The 14385-nt window shown below is 35.1% G+C and overlaps 1 protein-coding gene across 3 annotated transcripts in view; it reads right to left on the bottom strand.

The window, feature by feature from the left end:
• The window catches only part of NF1 (neurofibromin 1), a 309766-nt gene that overhangs the window by 105817 nt on the left and 189564 nt on the right, over nucleotides 1-14385 (bottom strand). For all 3 annotated transcript variants that reach the window (XM_064367666.1, XM_064367667.1, XM_064367665.1), the window contains 5 exons: nucleotides 10980-11138; nucleotides 10357-10454; nucleotides 8987-9133; nucleotides 7637-7783; nucleotides 4087-4197 (listed from right to left, as the gene is read on the bottom strand). In XM_064367666.1, the coding sequence (XP_064223736.1) occupies nucleotides 4087-4197; nucleotides 7637-7783; nucleotides 8987-9133; nucleotides 10357-10454; nucleotides 10980-11138 (662 nt within the window). The remainder of the gene's footprint in view (nucleotides 1-4086; nucleotides 4198-7636; nucleotides 7784-8986; nucleotides 9134-10356; nucleotides 10455-10979; nucleotides 11139-14385) is intronic.

Below are 14385 nucleotides of genomic sequence, written 5' to 3'. Positions count from 1 at the left end.
CACAGCTTGGGAGGAGCTGCTTGGGAAAAAAACCAACACAAAGAAAGTAAAGTCAAGAGCCAGAGAAGACAGATGTTCTCCAGATGATATTGTTCAAAGCTCTGCATCTAGTCATGCAAGAAACTAGTACAGCTCTTGATTTTCTTGGGTACATGAGTCAATAAATTCCTTTTTGGCACACATAAATTTGAATTGCATTTCTGTCACTTGTAACAAGCAAAATTATCACATTGCATTATTTCCTAACATAATGTATCATCATTTATTCAACAATTCCCCTTTTAAAACACAGCTCTATTGTTTTCCTTTTTGTTGCCACTATATAAACAATGTTGCAACAGTGTCCTTGTATTATGCTACTTTACTACAGGCAAGAGCATAAGTATATGGGATGGGTTAGCAGGAAAAGATCAGAAAAGTAAATTAGGCCAAAATTACCTTGCCTGTCTGACTACAAAACTTGGACTTTATATAGGGAGTCAATGGGAAAGACAAGCTTTGTACTGAAAACTGGCTCCAGCCTAAGAAATGTTAAGGTGACCTGGACCTAGTCATCTGGGGATGAAGGAAGAGGATAATAATACTACATTAGTATAGGTAAGAGACGATGAGAGTTCCAGCAATGCAGTGAGGGGAAATGGTTTCAAAAGACATTGCCAAGGTACCTAATGGTAGTATTAGACCATTAAGGTCCAACTAAAAAAAAAAAATTAGGTCAGGTGTGGTGGCTCACACCTGTAATCCCATCAACTTAGGAGGTCAAGGCAGGAGGACTGATTGAGTCCAAGAGTTCAAGCCCAGCCTGGGCAACATAGCAAGACCTCATCTCTACAAAAATAAATAAATAAATAAATTAGCCGGGTGTGGTGGTGCACACCTGTAGTCCCAGCTACTTGGGGGTATGAGGCAGGAGGATTGTTTGAGCCCAGGAGCTAGAGGCTGCAGTGAGCCATGGTAGTGCCACTGCACTCCAGCCTAGGCAACAGAGTACACCCTGTCTCAAAAAAAAAAAAAAAAAAAAAATTAAAACGTGTACGTAAGAACAACCCCCTAACGAAGAAACAGCACTGAGTGGTCACATTTGAATCACATGACTGCTGGGACAGGAGCACATATTGGATTTAGGGGCAGCCAGAAATCAACTGTCTGGCCAGCACCTAACATTAAAGGTTCTACTAATCCTTCGCAGTTAGTATTTTAAAAAACGATGTAGGACAGAGATACTTTTTAGCTGAACCACATTTTCTTTCTGGAATTTTAGATGTGCAGTACTGAGATAATAAAGGAGTAACTATCTGGGGCAAAAGCTGGAAGGATACAGAAAGATGAAAATCATGAGGTAGAGTTGAGTACAAAACCAAGAGACAGTCAAAGAGCATAGCCAGTTCCAGAACCCACAGCTATCTAGTTCTCTCTATATCTGGGCAGGCTCTGCTCTAATTCATGCTTTTCCTAAGAACTATCCTTGAGAAAATACAAATGACTGCTTTGCAATAAAAGCCTAACTAAAACAACTTAATTGACTGCCCAGGATCTCACAGGTAAAATCAAGATTTGGTGACTAATAAAGAGGAAGATAAAAGAAATAACAAGAAAGAATTTTAAATGATTAGGGTTTCTAGATGGGGAACTAGAAGGGATGATGATGCTACTGAAAAAGAGAAATACGGTGTGAAGAAGAGGTTGAAGATGTATTGAATTAAGTTTTGGACATGTCTGCGGACTATATAAGGAGATTGGAAAATCCACAATTCAAAAAGCATTACTTAACACATAGTAGTCCAAGCCACAGAAACACAGGAATAACAAAAGAGAAGTCAAACCCAAGCGCTCTTTGACAAAGCTGATGGCATACAGACAAGACCTTCATAATGGAGTAAATGGATGTTCTGCTCTGATGTACTGTGTACTCATCTGTCCTGGAGCTAGGCCTCACACCAGGTGAAAATGAAGGCCAGGAGGAGCTCCAGTAGGTCTAAGTAAGAAACTAAAAGGACTGAAAATCTGAATGTGACAGGGCCACATGCCCCCAAAAAAGAAAGAAAGAAAGAAAATCCCAAATTTACTCCTTACACAACTTTATAGGTCACAAAACACTTAACAGGAAACATAAACAGTTTTTATAAGCACATACCCCAGCTTTAACATACGAAGCAACAGATTTGGAAAAATAAACTTATCTAAGATTATGTAGCTAAGGCCAGGCACAGTGGTTCACGCATGTAACCTCAGTAGTTTGGGAGGCTGAGGCAGGCAGATCACCGGAAGTCAGGAGTTTGGGACCAGTCTGGCCAACATAGTGAAACCCCATCTTTACTAAAAATACAAAATTAGCTAGGCAAGGTGGTGCATGGTGGTGCAGTAATCCCAGCTACTCGGGAGGCTGAGGCAAGAGGATTACCTGAACCCAGGAGGCAGAGGTGGTAGTGAGCAGAGATCACACCATTGCACTCCAGCCTGGGCAACGAGAGTGAAACTCCATCTCAAAAAAAAAAAAAAAAAGATTATGCAGCTAATAAGCAGCAGAGCTGAGAATCCTTAGCACTCTCAAGCCGTAAGACTCAATGGGTTTCAGGGAAACCCCACTGACTGAATCTCACTGAGGGATCTGCAACAGGCCCAGTGTGCTTTCCTTTAGCTTCTTCTAGATCACCACAAAAAAGGAATACAAACATAACAGTTTCTGATCCTGAGAAAAAAAACAAACCCAGCTTTGTTTTCCAGAAATCTTTGCTATTTGTAAACTATTAAGATTTTAAAGAGGAGGGGGACACACGCCTTCTACCTCCCTCACCAATGTTTGCTTATTTAGACAGAATAGGGAAAGTAAAAATACTCTGGTTGTATTAAAGGATGGGGTTAGAATACAAATATGGTTCATCTCAAGTGCAAAAGAAAATTAAAATGATCTTAGGCAATTTAGAAATGGCAACTGAGATGAGAGCTGGAGAGAGGCCTTTCATGAGAAGGTGAGAAGAGGTTAGTTAGAGTTGTTAAAGGGTAGGGGGTGAGGGAAGGTTCAATGCAATTTTCTTACTTTCTTGATTTCCTAATACCCCAGTCCTTTGGACTTCTTGGTCTTAAGGCTATCTGAATGACCCAATTGGACAAGTTTCCCATCTTCCACTGATGTTCTTTCACCATCCACTATTTCTCAACCTCATGTGGCCAGCAAGTTGACTAACAATGTTAAGTCTCCTAATTTAATGGTCATGGATGTTAAATACTGTTAAATTCAGGAAACTGGGAAAGATTAGGTCTATAGATAATGAACAGCAGAACTAAGTCTAAACATGGTCCTTGAGATTCCAAAGTCAGTGGTCTTTGTATGTATCAGGTTGTCTCTAAGGCTCAATTACCATGAATGTATGTCATGGTAAATGGAAAGAAGTAAAACTGACCAAATAATGTCACAGATGAGTTTTCAAAAGGAAGGTAAAATAAGGCAAAAAAAAAAAAAAAAAAAAAGCAAAAACAATGGTAGGGAAAGCAATGCAAGCATCATACCTATTATTAAGGAGGAGCTCACAACATTTCCAGGAAGGCTTTCAGGAACTAGCCTTGACTGAGGGCAGCATGAACAAGCACCATTTTCCAGGCCACCCCTTGCACCATTTTCACAGAGACTTCCCACCACTCCCTTGAATTACTTCCTAAATCACCCTGATGCTGTCTTACATAGCATATTATTAAAAGTTCTCAGAAATAGGTTCTTAGAGTTTAATTTCTTCTTGAAAAAAAAGTTCCCAGTTATCATGTTGTGAGTACTATTTAATCAGAATATACATGAAAATAAAAGATTCTTTATGGGTTTTTAACTTTTGGTAATTAAACCTTTGTAGGTAGTATTTTAAAAAATGATGTAGGACAGAGAAACCAATATGAAATGGGTGGTCTGAAAAGCAGTTACTAGATACTGAACACCATTTTAGGAAAGGCAGACTATTTACCCTGCTATGTGCTCCCAGGTAAACTTGTCTTCAATTCCTGTTAAGTCAAATGGGAAAAACCAAACTTGCCATCTTTCTATATTTGCTATCATTTAAAATACTCTGTTTAGAGACACCAAAACATAGTATTTCTTACCTCCGTGCAACATAATAAAAAATAGGATTCCCAGCTTTGGAAGTCCCAGCTTGGTAGAAAATACTTAACGTTTTCAAAGCCTTGAACTCTTCTTTTTCATGTACCTGATGCCTTAAAGAAAAAGAACAGAGTAGCTCTGAGGCTTTATATTGCCTACTGAGTATGTAAAAAAAAGTCTGTAATTGGATAAACAATAAAATACTAAAATGAAAAAATGTTTTAAAAGTAACAGAAATACTAAAGGGTAATTTGGCAACATGCACCAAAAATTTCAAGATACTACTTAACTCTTTGAACCACAAAAGCACTTTTAGGACTATTCTCAGAGAACTATTGGACAAGGATATTACCCAGAGGATTGTTTTTACTCATGACATTTTTGCCCCAGACAGAAGTTTATGATTTTGTAATGAATTCATTTTATTAATCTTTTCCTTTCTAGTTTATGGATTTTGAATGAATGAAAAAGGTCTTGTTTTGCCCATTTTTTTTCTTTGATTTATGGGAGTTTATCCTCATAAATGGTATGAAAATATTTTTCCAGATCATTACTGAGTTGTATTAACACCATTTATTGAAAGTCAATCCTAATCTTCGTGATTTTGAATGTCACTTTTATCATATATGATGTTCCCATATGTGTTAAAATATATTTCTGAAAAAGCCTGGTTTAATTTTTATATAGTCTGCTCAAGACTTAGTGTGCTTCTTTAATCTCAAGATTCATGTCATTCCTCAACTCTAGAAAACGTTCTTCCATTATCTTTTCAAATATTACTTCTTTCCATTCTCACTGAGTTCAATTTCTAGGGAACACCTACTAGACTATGTTGGACCTTTGCATTCTATCTTCTGCATCTGTTAATCTTTTTCATATTTTCTATTTCTTTATCCATCTGTACTGACTTTACGCTAAGTAATTTGCCTGGAAACTATCTTCCAGCTATAAATAAAAAAAAAAAATTTTTTTTTTCCTTTTTTTCTGAGGCAGAGTTTTGCCCTTGTTGCCCAGGCTGGAATGCAGTGGCGCAATCTAAGCTTATTGAAACCTCTGACTCCCAGGTCCAAGCAAATCTCCTGCCTCAGTCTCCAGAGTAGCTGGGATTACAGGCTCCCATCAGCACATCCAGCTATCTTTGTTTGTTTGTTTTTAGTAGAGACAGGGTTTCACCATGTTGGTCAGGCTTGTCTCCCAACTCTTGACCTCAGATGACCCACCTGCCTCAGCCTTCCAAAGTGCTGGGACTACAAGTGTAAGCCACCATGCCTGGCCTAAATTTTTTTAAGTATACATATTTTCTTTTACACTTAGTATTTCTATAAGTCTTGTGTCTTGGGAAGGAGACTGTATTAGCTCAGCCCATCATGCTGCTGGTACCAGGTCAGCATTTAAAAAATATTAATGGAACAATCTAGATATCATTTGATAGGAGAAACAAATATACATGTGCACAGATAAATGACTGGGAGCCTATTCAACAAATGTTAATTATTTCTAAAAGGGAAGATAAACAATTTTTAATTTTGTTACTTTCTTCTTTAGGTTTGTATACTGAGTAATTTAATTGTTTTTTTAAGAACTAAGATTATAAAGCTACCTTCATTTTTTAAAAAAAGAAAATGGGTCTCCAGGAGCATCAGTGGGAATTTAAAACAAAAATAAAATCTAACATTTATTAAACACTTTACAAGTACCAGATACTGTCCTAAGTATATTATATATATATTAGATAACTTAATCTTCAAAAGCACAAAAGACTGCTTTGTAAGGGAAGATAGGATCTTAGGAAAAAAGGAGTAATAAAAATATTTTCTGGGACAGGTGCGGTGGCTCACGCTAGTAATCCCAGCACTTTGGGGGGCCGAGGCGGATGGATCATGAGGTCAGGAGATTAAGATCATCCTGGCCAATATGGTGAAATCCTGTCTCTTAAAAAAAAAAAAAATTTTTTTTCCTAGAAAAACAGAAAAATGGCTAGGATGCCATCAGTGATGTTAAATTTGAAAATTGTTTGTTTTGATTTATTCATTTTTATATATATATATTTATTTATATTTCTATTTACTTATATTTCTTTTTACTTAATTTATATTTTTAGTTATTTCTTTATTTATAGAGAAGGTCTCGTTCTGTCACCTAGGCTGGAATGCAGTGGTACAATCACAGTTCACTGCAGTCTCAACCTCCCAGACTCAAGCAATCCTCCTACCTCAGTCTCCCAGGTAGCTGGGACTACAGGTGTGTACCACCACACCTGGTTAATATTTTATTATTTGTAGAGACAGACTCTTGCTATGTTGCCCAGGCTGGGCTCAAGCAATCCTCTTCCCAAAATGCTGGGATTACAAGCATGAGCCACTGTGCCCAACTTACTTACTTACTTACTTATTTATTTAATAAAGACAAGGTCTCACATGTGGCCCAGGCTAGTCTTGAACTCCTGGCCTGAAGTGATTCTCCCACCCTGGCCTCTCAAAATGTTGGGATTACAGGTATTAGCCACCATGCCTGGCCTAAAAATAGTTTTATATTTTTGTATTATATAATTTTCAATTAGGTAATGTGAATATTCTGTATGGAAAATATGCCCTTAATTACATAGGAATAAACATTTGTTACACTGAGAAAAATTTAATAGAGTTAAAAATAAAAATTAATTTGGAAAAGACATTATATACCCATACATTCTGTTTATACAGTCTTTCAAATATTCATATATTCTTTTAACAGTATCAATGGTTTGGAGTTATATGTACCAAACTATGACCTATATGTAATACAACAGGCAATTATAATTCAAGGCATATTATATACAAATCTTAAACTTCTCATCATCGGATTTTGTTTAGTTCTTTCTGTTTTGGCACATACTGTGAACATTAACACTCAACTCACAGACAGTATGGCGTACTTACTAAGCAAAAAGTACTGTGAAAGGTACTTTAAAAGATTCAGCAGTCTACTCTCACTGTATCATCATAGAGTAAGTGTCTACAATGAGGATCTTTTTGTTCACTAACTAAATTCCACTAAATAGGATTCAAAACAAATGTCCACTGAAATTTTATAGCAATACTGAAGTATACTATATTTTCTGAACCTTAATCTAAAAGAAGTTAAAACCATTAACCTTTATGAGGTTCTGAAAAATGCTATAGTGTAGTAGAAAAGTCCTACACTTAAAACCAAAAGACCTATGAACCAGACATGGAATCTTAAGCAAGTCAATTATTCACACTGAGCTGCTTTTTCCTTAACTATAATTTGAAAATAATGTCTTCACTCCCTGGTAAGTATTAAATGTGAAAACATATGAAAGCAAGATGATAAAATATGATTTGTTACTATTTTTATAACAACATATAAAACATACCCTCTATATATAAGTAATATATAGCATAGGAGAAAAGTTAGATCCCCAAACATGGCAATGAGATTATTAGATACATCTTTCCTCATAGTCTTCTATCATATCTAACAAGTGGCCTGGTGGTAAACTCTGCTTCTCAACCAAAAAGAAAGCAATCAACATTTCAAGTTGTACTTTACCTAGTCATAAATTCCTCAAACTTGGAACTGGTAAGGTTAAGGCTGGACCAGTGTGTATCTGCCACAGGTTTGTGCTCTGGAGGACCAAGGTATGCAAGAAGTGTTGCCATCTTATCAAAAGGTCGTCTTCCAACAGCTTTATGATCCCTAGATATAGCAAACTACTTAGAAAAAAAGTAGCAGTTCACATTTAGCAGTACATATTTCTTTAACTTGTGACTAGTTGCTTTTCTTTTTACTGTCAGCTGGTGGTCTCTGTTGATTTGTAAACAGCAACAAAAAGACCTCAGGCCCATGTCTACTTCAATCCATTAATAATTCATAAAAGGTTAAAATGCCCTGTTGTTTAAACTCCCATCTCCCAATTGCTTAGCCTTAGCTCCATAGTCTGCTACTTTTCCCATGAAAATACTAACCATTTTTACTGGCATTTAAAGATAATTTGGACTCATTTTTCCTTTGTAAGGAATGCCTCATACACAGGAATTTGGTCTCTTTACAAATGTATATAACTAGGTGGGACAGCAAGTAATTTATGTTACACAAGAGACTAATAAGAGCTAATGAAACAATGCCCAAATTAATTTCAATTTTTTTTTTTTTTCTTCTCTGAGACGGAGTTTCACTCTTGTGGCCCAGGCTGGAGCTCAATGGCGAGATCTCAATTCAGGGCAACTTCCGCCTCCCAGGTTCAAGTGATTCTCCTGCCTCAGTCTCTCAAGTAGCTGGGATTACAGGCACCACGCCCAGCTAATTTTTGTATTTTTAGTAGAGACGGGGTTTCACCATGTTGGCCAGGCTGATCTTGAACTCTTGACCTCAGGTGATCCGCCTGACTCAGCCTCCCAAAGTGTTGAGATTACAGGTGTGAGCCACAGTGCCAGGCCAGTATTTTCTATATAAAGCTTTATTTGCATACACTTAGAGTATCACAAATGAGTTCATCATAGAATTAAAACACTGACAATATTTTAATTACTAAACTCCTAAGAATTAGCTGTCCTTCAGATTCAAACGCCAATACTAACTTAAATTTCTTTGGGTCTATGACAATTTGCAAGCCATAAAAACCCAAAGAGCTAATTTGTGATTTCTTAACTTGACAAAAAAAAAAAAAAATCATCATCATCATCATCACTGGAACCTAAGTAGGTTTGTTGACTTAATATGACTTAACCTTTTGTTTTTTTTTTTTTTTTTTTTTTTTGAAAAAAAGAGTCTTTCTCTTTCTAAATCATAATTCTTAGTCCAAGAAGATGCAAAGTAAAAAGCACTATTCCTGACCAATAATTTTATTAATCTAAATTTAAATGGAGAGTGTTCACTATCCCCATGACTGGGAAATCTTACCTGTTGCTGGAAAGATACTGGCCAATTTTCTCCTGATTGTTCCAGAGTAGACGATGCAAAGCAAGCACATTGCCATCACTGATGAAGGAAAGACTATGATTTACTGCATCACTTGTAGGACAATCAGATGCTATATCAAGGAAAAACCTTCAAAAATGCAAAATCGTTAGAATTTCCAACACCAGATATACCCAGACTTATGTTTGAATTAAATAAATATGATGTAACTTTGTGAAATAACTGAGATTACAAATATGGAGGGCTTGTTCACACAATGTGACTTGTCATTAGACAAAGCAAGACGCACAAGGAGAAAGTTGGTTTTCCATTTCTGATCCCCGGCATCAGCTTCAGAGTAGGCTCTGAAGTTAGTGAACAACAAAATTGAGATGGATAAAACTTTGGAAAGAAGCTACAGACAAGGAAATGAAGGTCCAGACAAAAGACCTCCCCAAAAATATATAGCCTGTTAGGTCAGAGCCAGGATTAAAACTTTGATCCTTTTAACTTTCTATAGGTATTCAGTCTGCCAGAATATGAATCCTGTGCTGATATTTACTCTCTTTCCAATATGGCTTGTACTTCAGCAATACGCCTTTTAAACTCCAATTTCCCTAACACGAAAAAGTCAGTAACAACTACAATGATGATAAGCTGGAAGAAAGAGTTGTACAAGTCTAGTTTAGATGATGAGGATCAATTAGATTCACACTGCATGAAAAGCAGAATTCCAGACATAAATTTACAAAGCACTTTCTTATTAATTATCTCATTTTTTTTCCTCTAAAAACAATTCAGGGAAACAGAGTTTATCACTACTTTACAGATAAATCAATAACTCAGAGAAATAAAGTAAAATAGTTATGGAAATCTAGCAGAAAAGTTTTCTAAAATCATAACATTCAATTACTCATGAACAAAATCTTACGTGTCTGCATTACTCGGTTTAAGTAACATTTTAGTTTAGATACACTTCCAAATGTAAGTATCACAAATATTCTAACATCAAAAAAAAAAAAATTCTTACTATACATTGTTATGTATTATCGATACCAGTTTGGTTTTAGTTTTAAATAAAAGGAATCCTACTTCTTCCTTTCTCCTTATTGCAACATCCTCAAATCCTTTATTTAACTAGACATGTCAAAAATCGCTCTTGGTTTTCAAATATGAAAATCACTACCAAATTATAAAAAATATTAATTTATTTCATGACTTTTACAGTAAAATAAGACAAGTTATGTCTTGACCTAGAGCAGGAAGAGAAAAAACCTACACAGAAACTTCATGTAAAACAAGTACATGGACTTAAATGAAACTGAAAATATTTGATTCAAACAGAGTAACTGAATACGTGGCAGGTAGCTTACCTTCGTGCTGCATCAAAGTTGCTTTTCACAAAATCATTGAAAGGCCGCATGTGCTCTTCTTTGGTGAAGAGAACGTGATTGGCTATACTCTGAAGTATCTACACAATAAAACAGGGTTATAAATAATCAGATTATTTATTGTACGAAGTCTATACATTAATATATTCTTTAAAAATATGAATTTTCCCATTGATAAAATTTCTGCTAGTAGTTAAAATCAATCACTCCTCATTCTATAAATTTTAGGTAGTGTTTCTATTCTTCGAAAATATAATTACTATATTTACATATTAAAATACATATTAAAATGTTTAATGTCTATTAAAATAAAAAATCCTATAGCCTACTTTCTAGTCTGTTTCAGAATGTCTAGAATGATTACACAAATAATGATCTTCATAACACAAGACATTTACTGTAATAAAATGTTTTCTCATGAAAATAAGGTCCATCAGGTACCTAACTAATGAATTCCTTAGTAATTTAAACAAAATAAAACAAAAACACATAACCGAAAACCATAGGGAATTTAAAATATAAATGTAAGAGGAAGTACTATAAGAAAAGCTGAAAATTCAGTTGGAAGGGGAATTTAAGATAGCTAGATTATCAAAATAATTCACCTTTGACATTAACTTCAAGCCCCTTTCGATTCTAGGTGGTGGCTTTTTATCTAAAATCCCTGCTTCATACGGTGAGACAATGGCAGGATTGATAAATCTGAGGAACATGGCACTTCCTACTGCACCAATGCTGTTCTGAGGGAAACGTTGGCTAACCACCTAAAAACAAGGAGTTGAGAATTGAGTATAAGGTTTGAATTAAAATAAGGACATGGGAACAAAGAGCTCAAAGGTCAAACTTTGCACAAAAACTCTGAATCAATCAGTCCTCATGAATGACACATTTCTATTTTTTTCTTCTCCCAAAAATGAGAAAATAAAGTTTCCTCTTAATTTTAGTTTTGTATCATATTAAAGTACAATTCAGGTATCTCAGAGGAAAGAAAAACCTCATGGATGAGATGGGTAGAAGAAACCTGAAAAAAGATCTTCATTGTATCATGACTTACACTGCAAGTTTGATTAAGTAATGAAAGCAGACCAAATTTTTACGCAAAGATGATCATAATTTACTAAGATTAACAGACATGAAAGTGTGGTCAACTTTATAAGGCGAAACCAAATTTTGAACAGCACACCCCCAAAACATCCTATACCTAATAGTATATATTTACCTTTTGTTGTGTACCAGTTACAACTGAATTCAAGAAAAAATGCTTGCCATATACAAAACAAAATCTTAGATTCCTGAGCGGGGTTTGGGAAAAAAACTTACTTACAAGCAATGTTATTGCCAGTTCCTTTTCTTCACAACTTCCTTTATATTATAAGGACCTACCTATTATTTAAACCATGGAGGGATGGGAATTCTTGGGGACCTAAAAGAAAAAAGGATCTCACCAGAAGAGAGAACCCCTATGTCTGCCTCAATTTATAATTCTGTCAAATAAAAAAAAAATTTAAGAATTCAAGAAATGGTTGTCCAGCCTGAAAAGCAATGTAAACCCAATATTTAAAGTGGACTTATTTTCCTTTTATAAAACATTCTACATTAAGATAAAGTAAAAGGTACCTTAGATTGGGAAGAGTGCTATAAAACTGGTTTAGCTCCCATACCTTCCCAGCATCCCCTGCTTTAAATCATGTTATATATGAAAATCATATTATTTTGTAATTTACATTTTTTATATATACTATATTTATTTATTTTTAAAGAACATTTAACGTAACATTTTAATCTCTACAGCTATTCTTGCTTAGTATGGCTGCTATTTAAAGTAGCAGTGACTATCCCTGGTGATCTAGCGGTTAGGATTCGGCAAAAAAAAAATAAATAAATAAAAATAAAGTAGCAGTGATTACAAAGCTGTAGCATTCCACTCAATATTCTTTGATTCCAAGGATAAACCTTCATTTCAAAGGATATTGGTTTGAGGGGGGCAGATTTACGTGCGGAATATCACGTAACTTTTTTTTTTCACAATGCCTCAATAAATTAATATTCCTGTCATAAATTCACATGGCTGACTCCAGATTAACTCTTGAAAGACTAGGGATTATTTCACTTCAACCTGTTTAATGTAGTGCTTCATGCAGTCCACATTTTAAATTCGTTCTTATCTGCTTATAATCTCAAAATAGCTTTCTACAATCAATAGGAAGTGGGTAAAAATTAGATTTTAGAGAATAAAATATTTGTAAGAGGTGATAAAAGAGGTGAGTTGTAACTAATATAGTCCCACCTTCAGGAACACTACATATACTGTAGAAAGCTTTCTTCGTTACAGTGCTTACTGCATGAAGAACAACCTTAACACTTAAATAAGGGGAAACTGGTAAAGGTGGCTAAGTATAGCTGCTTTATTAAAATGACTTTAAAACCTAAATACTAGCTGAAATATATAAATTTAGAATTAGAGATATAAGTTTTAGCTAAAACTAAAGATAGAGAGTTAAGAAAAAATTTGAGTGCTTTGATTATTCCAGTACAGTTCAAACTTCTGGGGACAAGGAACCTCTTTGAAATCTGATAAAGGTTAGAAAAATGAAGGTATGCATTCACACAGACAAACTTCTTCACATAATTTTAGAATATTCATAGACCATCATTGCTACTAAGTGGTTCTTTTAAAATTCCCAAATTTTAATCTTAAAACAGACAATTCTCTGGCTGGGTATGGTGGCTCATGACTCTAATACCAGCACTCTGGAAGGCCAAGGCAGGTGGATCACTTGAGGCTAGGATTTCTAGACTAGCCTGGCCAAGATGGTGAAACCCCATCTCTACTAAAGATACAAAAATTAGCCAGGTGTGATGGCACACACCTGTAATCCCAGTTACTTGGGAGGCTGAGGCAGGAGAATCGCTTGAACCTCGGAGCTGGAGATTGCAGTGAGCCATCGTGCCACTGCTCTCCAGCCTAACTGATAGAGAGAGAGAGGGACTGTCTCCAAAAAAAAAAAAAAGAAAAGAAAAAAAGGCAGACAAAACAAACCTATAACATTTTAAAGCCTTTAAGGAGTGAGTTAGCAGGAGAGAAAAGGATTAAAAATTGCTTTATAATTATTTTAAAGTAGATTGTTTTAAAAGAATTAACATCTAATCAATTTAACCTATTAAAATCCTAAAATGGTTTTTAAAAAGCTAAAAGCCATAGTTTAATTTTAAAGAACCAGTTAGTTTATAAAATGTTAACCTGCTGTGAAACACATGGAGAGCTTTCAAAATACTTTTTTTTTTATGCTAGTAAAATGAAGCACTGGGAGTGGAGAAGGAACAAGGAACTTGTAATGACAATCATCAACTGGACAAAACACTTTTTTGAAAGTAGCTATATTTACTGGTTTTCCCCAGGACAAAGGAGTTTTAAAGTGTGACTTATATTTACACTTGATCTATACTTAATGGTACTCAGCATCAGAATTTAGTGAAAAGCTGAGTGATTTCCCAAAAAAAATTGTAAAATTTACAAAAAAAAATCACACTTTTACCATCTTCCACATCTTTAAAAATAATTCACATCAAAACCCAAAATAGCCACACCTCAAGAACACATACTGTTTCATGTATCATATACATATATCTCACTGATGGCAGAATCAATGTAATTTTAGAACTAAAGACTGATTAAAAAACCAACATCAATAAAAGTGCTATATAACAAGTTTCATAAGTCAACTTATAAAAAGGACTGCTTTTTTCATTCACCACTAATTGACATCAATGTAATTTTACCTCATAATACATACATTCTCTAGTGGTTTTTTAATTCATAAAAATCTAATTTGGATCCAAAAGACATTCTGCACAAAAGGTCAAAGTTGGGCCAGTTTGTGTGTTGAGACCAGTTATCAGCCAAATGTCCCCTTTCTTCTGTTGGTAAAAGCTGAACTACATAATGCAAATGCATGCAGTCATAAACTGCACTTCAGCAAGAGCATTACCACCCATACATGATTAGTTACT

This window comes from Aotus nancymaae, unplaced genomic scaffold (assembly GCF_030222135.1).
Source record: "Aotus nancymaae isolate 86718 unplaced genomic scaffold, 86718_ANA_hifiasm-v0.15.2.pri h1tg000072l, whole genome shotgun sequence".
Classification (NCBI taxonomy): Eukaryota; Metazoa; Chordata; class Mammalia; order Primates; family Aotidae; genus Aotus; species Aotus nancymaae.
This window is presented reverse-complemented; position numbering and strand designations above follow the sequence as displayed.